Source organism: Heteronotia binoei, chromosome 1 (genome assembly GCF_032191835.1).
Source record: "Heteronotia binoei isolate CCM8104 ecotype False Entrance Well chromosome 1, APGP_CSIRO_Hbin_v1, whole genome shotgun sequence".
Lineage (NCBI taxonomy): Eukaryota > Metazoa > Chordata > Lepidosauria > Squamata > Gekkonidae > Heteronotia > Heteronotia binoei.
Genome location: NC_083223.1, coordinates 258,268,709 through 258,284,926, shown reverse-complemented (window position 1 = coordinate 258,284,926; position 16,218 = coordinate 258,268,709). Strand labels below are relative to the sequence as shown.

The window sequence follows — 16,218 nt, the reverse complement described above, 5'->3', positions numbered from 1 at the left end:
GAGTCCACCCTCCACAGCATCCACGTTCTCCAGGTAACTGATCTCTGTAATCTGGAGATAAACTGTAATCCCACAGGATCCCCAGGTTCCACTTGGAGCTGGCATCTCTAAGATTGAGAGGATTTGCTCCTCCCTGCCTCTCGAACTGGATCAAGGTTGTTTGGAGCAGGGCTCTGATCTTCCTGACCTCCTTGTGGTGGGTTTCTTGGAAGTGGCAAACCGGGCTTTGCTGGAAACAGGATGTTGGACTAAAGGAGCCTTTGGTCCAACTCAGCAGGAATCTCCCTCTGTTCTTCTGTGTTCAGAAATAACAAGGACAGTGGAAAAGCCACAAAGGAATTGGTGGAAAGTGACTTATGGTGACTCCCATAGAGTTTTCAAGACAAGGGATGTTTAGAGAACATAAGAGAAGGCATGTTGGATCAGGCCAATGGCCCATCCAGTCCGGTAGTTTACCATTGTCTACCTCTGCATAGCAACCCTGGTATTCCTTGGATGTCTCCCATCTGAACATTAGTCAGGACTGATCCTCAAGATCAGACAAAATTGAGCTAGCCTGAGTTATCCAGGTCAGGGCAGAATAGAATTAAAGTAATGCAAAAAAACAGCAGTGTGTTTGGAAGACTACATTAGAAATTAAAACACTGCAATATTGTGCTGTTAATCTCTTCCCTGGATGCACCCAAAGAGGTTTTTTTAAATGAACAATTATTTTCTTTTTCTTTTGCAATAAACTGCAAAAAAGAGAGGCCTAGCATGAGAGTGTTATCAGAACAATATTTCTGGCAAGGGATCTGGGCATCACTTAAATTACATTAACTCCTTCCCACCAAACTCTTGATCCATATTCCCAAGCTGTTTGTAGATGTGATACATATTACTTCTACAGAAACTGCAGCCTCGCAGGCAGCAGGGCAAACCTCTGCTGCTTTGTAATAACTGCTGCCTGACATAGAAATAAACTGCAGAGAGGGGATGGGGGGGATTTTACCTGCTACGTTTCTACAAGCAGTGCATCTGTTAAACAGCCACCAGAGTAGGGCCAGGAATTAAAGGTGGCAATCCATATCCAGGAGTTTGTCTGAGCTGGGGGTTGCCAACCTCCAGATGGGACCTGGGGATCTCCTAGAATTGCAATTGATCTCCAGACTAGAAATCAGCGCCCTAGGTGGAAAACGGCTGCTTTGGAGGGTGGATTCTATGAAATTATTTCCTTCTAAAATCCCTTCCCTCGCTCAACTCTGCTCCACCCCCGCCAATCTCCAGGATTTGCAACTCACGAGGGAATGTTGCCTGTTCTCTCGCAGGAAGGACTGGATGCAGCGGCTCAAATTCCCTTTGCTACTATTAAAAGCTCAGGAGCGCTTGTGCTCCTGCGGATTTATACACTTGCAAAGAGAATAGCCAGAGCTGAGCCTGAGACCCATGCAACACAAGCGGCTAGGGAAGCGATCACAACCCCTAAGGAAATCCCTGCAGGCCGACAATCCCGTTTGGCACTTTGTAGACGTCCCCTGGCGAAGCTCAGCGGCTTCCTTCTGGCACGATTCTTGCCTTCTTGGCTCCTCCTTCCCGCTCTTTTCGAAGATGGCTGCAGTAGCTTCTTCCTTGGCAGCCCGCTGGGGCGCTTGGAGGACGCTGATGCTCCGCTCCTGGCATCGTTCTGCCTCCTCTTCGGCGTGGGCAGGTGAGTGCTAGTGGTCTTTTGGGGCTTGGAGAGCGGGCACCTCTGGCGTGCGCGGAAGGGAGGGCGTTTCTTTTTTCTTAACCACATAGACATCCATCAAGCCGCTAGATCTCAAGGTCTGAGCAGAAGTTTAAAGGGGTTTATTAGCTTCCTTCTCAAGGCGTTTGTGGAAAGGTCCGGAATCTCAGGTAGGAAGGGCAAGGCAGGGGAGAACGGGCGATTTTCTGCTGGATTTCAGGAACCCAGCGATTCGGGTTGCCAACTCTGGGTCCCGAGATACTTGGAGATTTGAGAGTGGAACCTGGGAGGGTGGGGTTTAAGGAGGAGGGTATAATGCAGGGGTGTTCAAGCTGTGGTTCGGGAGCCACATGTGGCCCTTCCAAACTAACATATTCTGTGGCTCTTGACGCCCCCACTTCCCCATTGGCCAGCTCGGAGAAGGCATTTCTGTCTTTAAATCACTTCTTCAAGCCAGGCAGCAGCTGGAGAATGCATTTAAAGTTGCTTTCTTTCCACCTCTCTCGCCCTTCCTTCCTTCCTTCCTCCCTCCCTCCCTCCCTCCCTCCCTCCCTCCCATCTGACGTTTATTCTATGTGGCTCTTATGTTAAGCAAGTTTGGCCACCTCTGGTATAATGCATACAGTCTACCTTCCAAAACAGCCGTTTTCTCCAAGTGAAGTGGAGAGTGAACTCTTTTTTGTCCCTCAAGAAGAGGAATATTTCTGATTAAAACACAGGGATGGCATATTTGCGATCCCCCCCCCCCCATTGGTGACTAACGGGAGCCTCCATGTTCAGAGGCAGAAATGTGTTCAGGAAATCTGATTATGAATTGTGTATTTCTGGCTCCAGTTCTCGTTTTAAATAAATGGGCCCCATAAAAGAGTGCCCCAGGACCCCTTCTACTGCTGAGGAAAGTGAGGTGTGTGAAGTACCCTTAATGCGGTTTAACAACCAGCTTTTCCTCACAAAGGATGCGTCATTGGGACAATACATTTCAGGGGGCTAGAGAGAAAGGAGGTGGCAGCGTGGTGTCAGGTTCCCAAACTTATTGGTCATACTTTCTTGATATCTCCTTCCATTGGCCACCTCACAGAGGACCTGCTTAAGCACACCCTCAAACGAGGAATCCGGTACAGAGAGCAAAGCCACACATAGCTGGTAGTCAGTGGCTCAGAATGCAAACTGGTACAAATTTATGAACCAATGACAGTATAGTAAAATTATCTGGTAGGGAGTGGTTTAGAATGCAAAATGGTAGAAAAATTTAAGATTCAATGACAGAATAGTAAAATCAACAAAATGAGCAAATGGCTGCCATTTCAGCCAGAAAACCAGAAGCCCCTCCCCCCTCCGCAGCCATCCAGACTTTACTACAGTCTTTTCCCAGAATTTCAGAGCAAATCAGGTTAAAGAAAGATCAGAAAAAAGCCAAGGAAATCCCAGATGTGCATGAATGTACCACGATGCTGGGGGGGGAGGTATGGGAGGCACATTGCTTTAATTGATGGTGCCATTCTGAAAATAAGTGTACCTCCCCAATGAAAACCTCTCTGTCTTTTCTTGCAGGTCACAGATGCTGTTGCTGATGTACAGACAGGACCTACCATAGGCAAAGGAATAGATGCAATAACAGCCGTAGCTGTAACCATTGGTTCATATCTGATAAGAAGATAGCATGAATATGAGGGACATCCACACCAAGAAGCAAAGGACAATTTTTATTTTGGTACCCAACAAGAGGCTCCTGCAATCAAATTTGTACCGCCACTCATTCTCCCCGCACCCCCTGACAGTCCACATTTTTTGTCTTATGATTGCAGCTTTCTACTAATCATTCTTTGCAGCACAGCAATAAAACTCATATGTCACCCATAAAACTGAGTCCAATAGTTTTCTCTCTCTCTCTCTCCCCCTCCCCCCCTCCCCACACTTAGGTGCATAGAACATTCCTGTATATTCAAGATGTTACAATCTCCAAAACATCTTAAAGATAAACTACTTGTATTCAACACTGCTAAGAACACAAAGAGAAGCCATGTTGGATCAGGCCAATGGCCCATCCAGTCCAACACTCTGTGTTACACAGTGTCCCAAAAACCCAAGTGCCATCAGGAGGTCCATCAGTGGGGCCAGGACACTAGAAGCCCTCCCACTGTGCCCCCACAAGCACCAAAAATACAGAGCATCATCACTGCCCCAGACAGAGAGTTCCAACAATATGCTGTCACTAATAGCCACTGATGGACCTCTGCTCCATTTAATTATGCAGTTTTGGTTCCATTCGCTGGGAACCTAGACTGCCAGCATTACTTTTGGACTTGTGCGTCAGAAATTCTTGAGCAGTGGGTATGTGCTATGTTGTGTGTCTTTGGGATTTATGGATGTTTTGCACTAGTTTCTGGAATCAGTATTGTTATGAATGATTATTTTACAATTCCAGATTCAATGAGGGTGATTTGAAGAAGGGAGATAGCCTCTTGAAACATGCTGCAATAAAACATGGGAGGCTTGTCATCACCAATCGACAAAATAGTGCTGAGAGTCACCAGTCTACAAAATAGCACTGAGAAATCACCATTGAAATTGCCTTGAGGTTACTCATGGACTTTCAGTATTGGTTCAAAGAGCATACTACCTTTTTGGAGATTGTTAAATCTCAAGCTAATATGTGAACTATTCGGTGTTTAAATGTTGTGGTAGCTCAACTTGTACACTATGGTTTCTTGTTTTTTGCCAAAGTCCACCTTGAGGCTGGCAACCCTATTAGTGACTGATACTAGCCAGGGTCCCCCCCCCCCATTTTGAACAGGAACGCAGTTCCAGCTGGCTTGGTGTCGGGGTGTGGCCTAATATGCAAATTAATTCCTGCTGGCTATTGCTATCAAAAAAGCCCTGTGCAAAGCAGTGGTGATATCAGGGGTGTGGCCTAATAGGCAAATGAGTTCCTGCTAGGCTATTTCTACCAAAAAAGCCCTGCTCCTAGTTAACCAATCAAATGTATCGTGAATAATATAACTTGACCAATAAGGTAGATCCAAGTGAGCAGTTCTGTCGGTCTGAAGCAACAGATCAAAGTAGGAGTCCAGTAGCACCTTTAAGACCAACAAACATACCAATAAGGGTATGTTGTTCAGCAACTATTTTGGCCAGTCGAGTTTGCCAATCAGACTAAATGTCAGACCAAATGCTCCAAAGTTGCATTTGGTCCAATTAAACAAACACCTTCTCCCACCCATTACCTCAGGTGCGAACGAGAGGATGTACCCTCCTAGATTCATGTGTCCTTGAAGCTACCAGGCCTACTGGTGTGTCCAGTGCCTGGGTTACCTCCCATCTCCCTTATCAGAGTCTGTGAAGCTACAAGGAGCTTGACCTAAGTTTTCAAAAAACAAAACTTTTTGGCCTCAGCCTGAGCCATTCTTTGAACTGAACAAGAAACTGCTTAAAGAGACCAGTTTCTTGACACATCCCAGCACAAGCATGATTGCTTAGCTGAGTTGGCAGTGGTCAGGGTTGCTAGGTCTGTATTGGAAAATACCTGGAGACTTTGGGGCAGGGGGGAGCTGGGAGAAGGTGGGGTTTGGGGAGGAGAGGGGCCTCAGCATGGTACAATGCCATAGAGTTCACCCTCCAAAGCAGCCATTTTCTCCAGGGGAGCTGATCTCTGCCAGCTGGAAATCAGCTGTAAAAGCGGGAGATCTCCAGGCCCCACCTGGAGGCTGGCAACCCTAGGTGTCCTCTCCTGGAAGGGAAGACGGTGTTTTGAACAGAGCTGAGGAACTGCAGGGAGGGGTGATCCCAAGGGAGCTTGACGGTCAGCAAACTCTTCCTGCCCCCTCCCTAGTTTAACTGAGGCTTGGGATGAAGCCCTCGTTTCCAAACAGAATTCAGCCTGGTTTGTGATCAGGAATAAACAGCTGTATACAGACATTATTTCCAGGAAGCAGCCAGAGGAGGAGCAACTGTAGCCTCCACTTCCCCTGCCAAAAACACACTGAGAGAAACTTTTCAGTTTAGCATACAGAGCAGTTCTGGGCGGTCATTTAGATAGATAGATAGAGAGATAGATAGATAGAGAGATAGATAGAGAGATGATAGATGATGATGATGATAGAGAGAGAGAGAGGAGAGAGAGAGAGGAGATGATGATGATGATAGATAGATAGATGATAGAGAGAGAGAGAGATGATAGAGAGATGATGATGATGATGATGATGATAGAGAGAGAGAGAGATGATAGAGAGAGAGGAGATGATGATGATGATGATGATGAGAGAGAGAGAGATGATAGAGAGATGATTATGATGATGATAGAGAGAGGAGATGGGCAAGAGGGCGCATATAGATATTGAATAACATTGGTGAGAGAACTGCCCCCTGTGGCACTCCACAGTCCAGTGTGCGCCTCCGGGACCGCTCGCCCCCAATAGCCACCCTTTGTCCCCGATCCTTGAGGAAGGAGGAGAGCCATTGTAAGACAGACCCCCTCACCCCTATATCAGTGAGGCGGCGGGTCAGTAGCCGATGGTCGACCGTGTCGAACGCGGCCGACAGATCTAGCAACATCAGCACCACCACACCGCCCCGATCCAGGTGCCGTTGGAGATCATCTACCAGGGCGACCAGTACTGTCTCCGTCCCATAGCCCGGGCGAAAGCCGGACTGGCAAGGGTCTAGGATGGAAGCGTCATCCAGAAAGCTCTGCAACTGCGACGCTTAGGAATACGCAAGACCAAGGCCCAGCTGGCATAGAAGGGGAAAGACACCAAGCATTTCTGCCTCTCCTGCTTGGTTTGCCAGAAGGTAGGGAAGCCCCAGGACGGGGTGAAAGTCCCACCACAAAACCTGCCTAGCATAGGAGCACCATGAGAATGGGTGAGCATTAGGGTTGCCAAGTCCCATTCAAGAAATATCTGGGGACTTCGGGGGTGGAGCCAGGAGACATTAGGTGGGCATAGACACTGTGGGTCCACTGTGGGTGGACCACTGTGGGTGGACTGTTTCATTCTGGTTTTGGTGGGTCAGGCAACTTGTTTTCCTGAAGCCCAGCCTTTGTACAGGATTGATGCAAACTCTGGCAGACTCCCTCGTTCCCGTATTTGTCAGGCTAGGGATGCTGAAGGAGGTCCTCACAGCCTTAGGGACCACATTCTTTGGGACCATTGAGAGGGAGGTCAAGCATGTCATCTCTGCAGCTTACTACTAAGAGACCAAGGGACCTGCAGAACATTTCAATGCCAGCTCTGGGGGCAATTATTAGGGTTGCCAAGTCTGTGTTGGAAAATACCTAGAGACTTTGGGGGTGAAGCCAGAAAAGGGCAGGGTTTGGGGAGGGGTGTGGCCTCAGTATGGTACAATGCCATCCAGTCCACGCTTCCAAGCAGCCTTTTTCTCCAGGGAGCTGATCTCTGCCAGCTGGAGATCAGTTGTAAAAGCGGGAGATCTCCAGGCCTCACCTGGAGGTTGAGCAACTACAACAGAGAATCACGTTAGTAAGTGACTGGAGAAGAACCCAAGGGTTTCTGTGATTACCAGCCTCAATCAAATAACAGACTTTCAAATGAGATTTACAAAAATATAAAGTATAATCATATGCTCTCATAAACAACACCCATATCATATGGAACAATTCAAACAAAAGGACCTTAGTGTAAATAAATCAAAAACAAATTAATGTAAGTCTTCATCGCACAGAGGTTCAAAGCGTCAGTTCATTTCCATAAAAATCTTTTTGGTTCCAAGTTACTCCAGTTGTGTAGTACTCCACATTGTATTAACAGCTTGGCAGCATTGCTCAGTAGCATTGCTCTTTTTTTTTTTTTAATAAATATTTTTATGTTTTATTGACTTTTGTACAATTGGCCATTACAGCATATGAATGTTGGAATTACAAATAACCCTCCCCCCCCCAACCCTCCCCATCTTCTCTTAGTCTTTTCCCCTCAGCCAAGGGCACAAAGTCCTGATCTTCCACTGAATGTCCTTCCTTGTTTCTCCTGAGATCCACTCTAAATAAGGGTTCCATCTGGTCTCGATTTCCTTGACTTTATCTTCCCACGTGGAATCCTTGTTGATTGTTGCCACGATGTCAGACTGTATGTAATCAAACAAATAGCTGTGCCAGATTTCTATTCACCATTTACTTTTATCTTTCCACCCCTAAGCGATGACCGCCTTCCCCGCTAGTATCATTGCCTTGACAAGGTTTTGAGTGGGTCTACTTAGTGCCGGACTTCCTATTGTGCTTAACAACATCATATTAAAGCCAATGGTTAATGGTACATTGCAGACTTTTCTAATAAATTGAATAATTTCCCCCCAAAAGGGTTTAACCTCTTCACACTCCCACCACATATGTGCAAACCAACCCTTAAATTGTTTGCAATGCCAGCACTTGGAACTCATTCCTGGGAATATATTGGCTATTTGTGCGGGAGTTTTGTACCATTTTGTGAAAAATTTATATTCCAGTTCTTTAAATTTGATTACTTTAATCCTTTCTAAACCTTTCAAGATTTTCCTAGCCAACCCCTCTGTTAACTGACCTTCATGACTCCAAATCTTTTGTAAATGTACTATTATTTTATCTTTATTTGAAATCATTTTCCTGTATAGTAACCCCACTAGACCCTTCCTTTGTTTGGCCATTACTTTATATATCTCTTCCATTGGAGTGTCTAACCAAAGCTCTCCCTTTTCACTGATCTTCTTAACTCTCTTATGCAAGCCTGCTATGTTTAATCAGTATTGATTACCTAAATCTTCTATAATTTCCTGTAAGGGTTTTAGTTTACCACCCCTAAACATATCGTCCACTCTAAAATAGCCTTTCCCACCATTTTATAGCATGCACCTCCTTAACAATAGCTTCTAGGGGGCTCCACCTTGAAACCTTCCCTAGCCACTGTGGGTACCATTTCATCCAGGTTTCTAATGCTGCTCTTCTGGGCCCTATAGCTAATTTTAGATCTTTTGTCGACACTGTGGAAAAAATTCCAAATCTTCCAATACCACTGTTGACTGCATTCTCGAAATTAATCCACTTCTGTACCTTATCCTCACTCAAATCTAGTAACGCTCTTAGTTGGAAGGCCTCATAATATTTACTTAAATCTGGGATTCCCCAACCTAATTCTGATTTAAGGTTGTATAGAATTCTCTTATGAAACCTACAGTTTTTATTATTAAAAATCCACACTTTGATTGCTTTATTCCATTGTTCAATTTGATTTTTCCTCAAACCTAAGGGCAACGTTTGGAATAAATACATTAACTTTGGTATCATGAACATTTTAAGAGATCTTATTCTAGATGATATCCGTAGTATTTTATGATTCCATTTATTCATATCTCTCTCTATTTTCTTCCATATTTTACCATAGTTCTCCTTTATCATTTTGTCCATTTTTTTGCAGGACTATCCCTAGATATTTAAATCTCTTGGCTCCCATTCCTATATTCGTAATCCTATTTATTTCCTGTTTTTCCTCTCTATTAACATTAAGATATAGAATTTCTGATTTTGCCATATTCACTCCGAGCCCTGAACACTTTTCAAAATCATCTAAAATTATCTTAATCTCTTTAACTCCGTCTTTTGGGTTAGACATAATTACTATGATATCATCCGCAAATAAATTAATTTTCATTTCTTCATTACCTGACTTATACCCCTCTATTCTCCCCGCATTCCTAATTCGCTCTGCTAGTTGCTCTATAGCTATTATAAATATGAGCGGGGATAGTGGACAGCCTTGTCTTACCCCCCCTTGAATTGGGAACGCTTGTGAGTGGTCAGTGTTGACTCTAACTTTGGCCTTACCTCCGTTGTATATTTCCTGTATAGCGTGTAAGAACCGTTCCTCTAAACCTATCTTCTTTAATATTTGCCACAAGAATTCATGTGAGAGAGTATCAAAGGCTTTATAAACATCCAACTTTAACAGAGCTATTTTTTTCTTTTGGGCATGGTGCAATACATTTAAGATATTTCTAATAGGATGGGCAATGGATCTACCCTCGATAAAACCGTATTGGTCCCCTTTTATGATTGACGGGATAACTCTCTTAAGTCTATTTGCTAAAACCTTAGCAAAAATCTTATAATCTTGATTTAGTAAACTAATGGGCCTATACGAACCTACTTCTTCCGGATGTTTCTGGGGCTTTAATATCAAAATTATTTCTGTTTCCTTCCATGAGTCCGGGGCTTTCTTTCCTTCCAAGACTTCGTTAAAAACTACCTGCAATTCAGGTGCTATAATTTCTACCATTTCTTTATAAAAGTCAGAAGTAAAGCCATCCAGACCTGGTGATTTACCCTTTTTGAGCGCTTTTATTACTTCCTTTATCTCTTTGAGTGTAATCTCAGCACCCAGTGAGGCTTTTGCTTCCTCCTCTATGATTAGCTTAGGTGCGTCCCACACCTCCGTTATATTCTTTTTCATATATAATTTTTTATAGAAGTCTTCAAATGCCTTAGTGATTTCCTTAGAGTTTTGAGTTGTACTATTATTAATTTTAATAGTTCTAATTGATTGTTTTGCCTTTTTAACTTTCAAATAATTAGCTAACCTTTTTGCTGTATTAATGCTGTTCCTCTGGAAGTCGTTCCTAACCATTATTTCCTTTTTCCACATTGTTGCCATATCTAGGGCCTCCAACTGTTTTTGGATCTCTTTAATTCTAATCTGTAAACTAGGATTACACTTTCCCATTATTTCTCTTTGTAACTCCTCCAATTCATTAAGTTTTGTTTGCCTTTTTTTATACCATTCACTTTTAATGTCTTTTTCCTTCCTAACCAAATGGCCCCTTATTACCGCTTTAGCAGCGTCCCATAATATATTAGTTGACACAGTTCCTCTATTTTCCTTAAATATAATTTTAACTGTGTCATTAAGTATTCCCTATCCTCTTCTTTTGCCATTACCAGGTTGTTATACCTCCAAGGTCTATTTTTCGAGGGAAGATTTAATTCTAATTCAATACTTAGAGGGGCATGGTCAGAAATCAAAATTGGATGGGTCTTGATCTCTTTAACCACCATATTATTACTTTTTTCCAAAATTATATAATCTAAGCGGGAAGCTGTTTTATGTCTACAAGAAATATGTGTCGGGCTGGGTCTCGTATTGATGAACTCATGAGCGTCCTTCAAGCCCCAATCTCTTAGCTTAATACTATTGTTCTTGGTTATGTCCATATTTAAATCGCCCACTACAATAAGTTCGCCCTCTGAAAACTGTTGTATCTTCTTAAAAACCAAGTTTAAGAATTTCCTTTGTCTTTTATTTGGTGCATAAAGATTTACTATAGTGATTTTTATGGCTTCCAGCTTAAACTTAACTAAGAGGTATCTACCTTCCTTATCTACTAATTTTTCCATGTTCTCCACCTTAATATCCTTACGAATCAATGTAGCCACGCCTCTAGCTTTGGAAGACCCTCTTGCTTCTGCTAAAACCTGCCACCTCAGATCTTTTATCAATGGTTTTCTATCATTTATTTTTTTGTGAGTTTCCTGTAGGCACAACAGATCTATTCTTTGTTCTTTAGCCATTTTAATTACTCTGAATCTCTTAAGATTTGATGTTAGACCATTCACATTCAGTGAAAGGACTCTTAAAGATCTATCCATTCTCTTTATATGTAACAGACTTGGGCCCTAATGGCTGAGGGTATTTTTCTATACTTCTTACTGAACGCCCCCCCCATTCCCTTCCCCTGTGGCACAGACAACTTTCTGGATGAGACCATCATCCTGTCTTCCACCTTCCAGGGGGCACGCATCCCGCCCTCCCCTTCTAGTTTAAAGCTAAATTTAGCTCAAAATATTTTATACTTCCCTTTAGTAGTCCGTTCTTGGCCTTTTCTCTTGTCTACTTGAGCTTCCTTCTCCCGGGTCCACACCGAGCTCCACTGTTTCTTCTTCTTCTTCTTCTTCCTCTCTCGGGTCTCTCAGGTCGTCTGTGGCGATGCCCAGGCGAGTGAGGAGATCTCTTGCTTCCTTAGGGTTGCGCGCCACCAGCCTTTTTTCGTCTTTAAAAATAATTATTGAGGAGGGGTACCCCCAAGAGAATTTAATCTTATTGTCATATAATTTTTGCCCAAAGGGTCTCATTAGCCTTCTCTTTCTGATGGTTTCCTGGCAGAAGTCTTCTCTCACCCAAACTTTCCTTCCTCTAAAAGAACGGTCTTTCCTTTTTTTCAAAGTCTTGAAAACTATCTGCTGGGTCTTTTCCCTTGAAAATTTAATTATGACTTCCCTTGGGGCACCCCCATCTTGTCTCCTTTGCAGTCTATGAGCTCTCTCAATATCCTGAGATTGCAGAGTGACTCCCTGCTCACCCATCCAGTCTATAAGAGTTCCTTCCAGGAGTTTATTATTTATTTCCTCTGAAATTCCACCCAGGATCAGATTCGCTCTTCTGTTACGATCAGAGAGCTCTGTAAGTTGCGAATTCAGCTGGAGTATTTTTTGTTTGTTAGATAAGGCAAGCTCATTAGCAGTAATTGCAATGTTCCGTGTGTCCTTGAGCTCTGCATTCAACTCTGTAACAGCATCTCTGAGTGATTTAATTTCAGATCTTATCTGGTCCTGGGACGACATTATTAAAGCCTGGAAAGCTGTTATCTGCTCAGATAACTCTTTAATTGTCTTAGCCATGATGATTACTTTTCCGGAGTTACACACGACGCTGAGTAATTAACCTGGGCGTTGCCTCGTTAATTTGATAGTAAAAGTTGTTATCTTACCCTCTGGGACCCCAGAAAGGAATTCTTATGATCTTCAGACCTTCGTAAGTAAGCTCGTTCTTCAAATAGACTTGCCAAAGAGCTATTTACATTCTTTTGAGCTATTTAAAATTCCAGTCCGAAGGGGAGGACGAGCACACAGCCGGCTTGGTTAACGCATGCGTACAAAACCCCCAGTAGCATTGCTCTTAGAAGGGCGAACTAAAGAATGGCTACTGGTGGTAAGAGGATGGTCAGCTGAGGAAACAAGTCTTCAGTTCTAGTGCCTTCAGACAACATTAACCTGAAATTCAGGGGTGGGGGAAGAAATAACTGGTTTTAGAAGCAATGATGGTTTCTTCAGTATCCAAAGCAGTCGAATGGGAGCCTGACCAGAAAGGAGTCTATCTGGATTATTCCAAACAAAGTGGCTTTTGGATAAAGCAAAAGTGAAATGAGGGATTAAAAAGTACTGCCTGGTTGCTGCTGTTGAGCTACTGAGTGACGCTGTCAAGCTGTTAATAGAACATGGAGTACTATTAACATGGAGTACTGGAATTCCACAATTGGAGTCATTTGAAACCACAGAGATTTTTATGGGAATGAACGGACTCTTTGGACCTCTGTGCAACGAAGACTTACATTAATTTGGTTTTTTTAAATTTACATTAAGATCCTTTTGTATTAATTGTTCCACATTACAAGGGTGTTGTTTATGAGAGTGTATGATTATTCTTGATATTTTTTGTAAATCTCCTTTGAAATTGTGTTATTTGAGGCTGGAAATCAGCCAAACCGCCAAACTGGCCTAGAGAAAAATTGTTCACTGACCCCAAAGTGGCAATCAGCATTTTGCCAGACATGTAAGAAAGGGCCACAAGAACTAAGCACAGATACAACCCTTCCCGCCTTTCTTCTTCATAATCTGCCTATTTCACAGAATCAGCATTGCTGTCAGATGGCCATCTAGCCTCTGCTTAAAAGCCTCCAAGGAAGGAGAACCTACCACCTCCTGAGAAAGCCTGTTCCACTGAGGAACCACTCTAACAGTCAGGAAGTTCTTCCTAATGTTGAGTTGGAAACTTTTTTGATTTAATTTCATCCCATTGGTTCTGGTCCAACCTTGTGGGTCAACAGAAAACAATTCTGCACCATCTTCTGTATGATAGCCCTTCAGGTACTTGAAGATGGTGATCATATCACCTCTCAGTCATTTCCTCTCCAGATTAAACATACCCAGCTCCTTCAACCCTTTCTCATAGGACTTGGTTTCCAGACACCTCAGCATCTTTGTTGCCCTCCTCTGGACACAGTTCATCATCAGCTCAAAAAATACATGCTCCTCACAGCCACCTCCAGCCATCGTGGGTCTCTCCCCTTTAGAATATATATATTCTATATATATATATATATATATATATATATATATATATAATATATATATATAAAATTTTCAGCGCATCTCCTTCATGCTGTCTCTGTAACAAAATAACAAAAATGAACTAACAGACTAATGTAACCTCTACCACATGCAACTCTCCTAAATCCCAAGGCCCCCAATTTCAACCAAAGAAAAAGATACCGCAAAAGGAGAGGGGAGAGGAAAAAAAGAGATTTCTATCACACTACTATGGAAGAAAGAAAGTGGGAGTTCCTGATCCTGTAAACAAGGTGATAAAAATAGATCCATTTATAGATAGATTTTTACAAAAATTCATCCATTCAAGGAGGGGGGTGGGACTGACCCTAGATCTCTTGCCCACCTAGGAGAAATCTCTTTGTGTACATAAAGAGTCAATAACAAAGAAAAACCCTGTACTATATAAGCCCAAAATATAAAGGGCTGAGGGGTGGCACAATGAAAATTAAAGGAGAGAGTGTAGACAAGATTTACAGGGTAGGAATCAATAAGATGGGTTGAAGGGGGGCTACCTATGGGAATGCTGCTCCCCCTTCCTCTCCTCCTCTTCTCCCAGGGATGGTGAAAGCACATTAGCAACAGTGATCCATGCTACGGTCACCTCGAGGTTGGACTACTGTAATGCCCTCTACATGGGGCTACCCTTGTGCCGGACCCGGAAACTGCAGTTGGTGCAGAACGCCGCTGCCCGGCTGCTATTAGGGCTCCCAAGATGGGAGCACATACGGTCGGGGCTCCGGGACCTGCACTGGCTGCCAGTAATATTCCGAGTCCAGTACAAGGTGTTGGTCATTACCTTTAAAGCCCTATATGGCCTAGGACCTGCCTACCTTAGGGACCGTCTCTCCCCACACGTTCCCCAGAGAGTACTACGATCGGGTTCACAAAACCTGCTGGTAATCCCCGGGCCAAAGGAGGCCCGTCTAAAATCCACCAGAGATCGGGCCTTCTCAATAACGGCACCTTACTGGTGGAACCAGCTGCCGGAGGAGGTGCGGGCCCTGCGGGACCTAGGGCAGTTCCGCAGGGCCTGTAAGACAGCCCTCTTCCGGCAGGCCTACAACATCTAACTGACAATGTGAAAATCCTCTGGATGGAACAAAAAAGGCACCTACAGACCGCTGGTTTTATTTTTATACTGTTTTATTACTATGGTTTTAATTGTATTGTAAATGTTTTAAATTGAATGTAAATTATTATGTTGTAAGCCGCCCTGAGACACTTCGGTGAGAAGGGCGGGATATAAATCTATATATAAATAAATAAATATAAATAAATAAATAAATAAATAAATTACGGCTGGTGTGAAAGAGGGGGAGGGCGGAATGGAGGGTAGGAGCTGCAGAGAATCATGGCCAGGCAAGTTAGGAGGCTGCCATGGGGAAGAGAAAGGGGGGAAATCACTGCCTTCTGCTGCTTCCACCGGTGGGGTTCCAGAAAGACCAAAAGGACCCATTTTACCCCCTTCTTCCACTGCAATCCCAACCCATGTGGCTCTGGGAATAAACATTCCATGAGTTGGGAATGGCTGCTGTGAGGTGGGAAGAGCCAGAAAGACCCATAGGCGTTGCCATCAGTACTTTCTGTTTCCACTGACGGATTGTGGGATCCAAACCACTGTATTTCCATTCCAACCCATATCCATGTTTCCAAATATATATTTTTAGATTTCTGCAATCAGACTCTTTTGAATGGTTGAACTCTTGAGATGTAAATCCAGCTTTGAGGTGACTGACACTGGCTTAAGGTCACGTAATAGTGAACAGCCTGGCAAATGGGAATCTGAACCCTCCTCCCATCTCCTGCTTGAACCACAGCACAGACACTTCGACTATTGCCATCTGGTATTCAGCTCTGCTGTTTTGGTAGTCTCCTGGCTTTCTACAAACCATGCAAAAGTGAAATTACTCAAGAGGGCTTTCCTACACAGGCAACAGGGTTGCACAGTACAAAATGATTCCCAAAGTTACTTAGATAATTAGAGACTGTGATCTATGCTAATGTACTATATAGGTTGCTGTAAGTAGGATTCTGCTATGTAATTCTGCATCATTTCATGTGTTATCTCTGGAGGCCGTCTACTGTTCCAACCATTATCTTAATCAACTCCACTTCGGAGAATAGTCCATCTTGATCCCAATACACAGATACCTTGGATCTCCAACTGAAAAGGGTCCAGGCAAATAGGCATGAAAAACCTCAGCTTGAGACCCCCGGAGAGCCGCTGCAAGTCTGAGTAGCCAATACTGACTTTGATGGACCAAGGGTCTGATTCAGTATAAGGCAGGTTCATGTGTTCATGTGTTCAAAAGCGCACCTCCAGGATATTAGGAACTCATTTTTGCTGTATGTTTCATCTAAGCTTCATATT

The 16,218-nt window shown here is 43.5% G+C and overlaps 1 protein-coding gene across 1 annotated transcript in view; it reads left to right on the top strand.

Annotated features, from left to right (window-relative positions):
• Positions 1 to 1,571: 1,571 nt before the first annotated feature.
• CSKMT (citrate synthase lysine methyltransferase) overlaps positions 1,572 to 16,218 on the top strand; it is a 52,271-nt gene continuing 37,624 nt past the window's right edge. Inside the window, exon 1 of the mRNA XM_060254212.1 lies at positions 1,572 to 1,687. Within this exon, the coding sequence (XP_060110195.1) occupies positions 1,588 to 1,687 (100 nt within the window). The 5' untranslated portion in view covers positions 1,572 to 1,587. The remainder of the gene's footprint in view (positions 1,688 to 16,218) is intronic.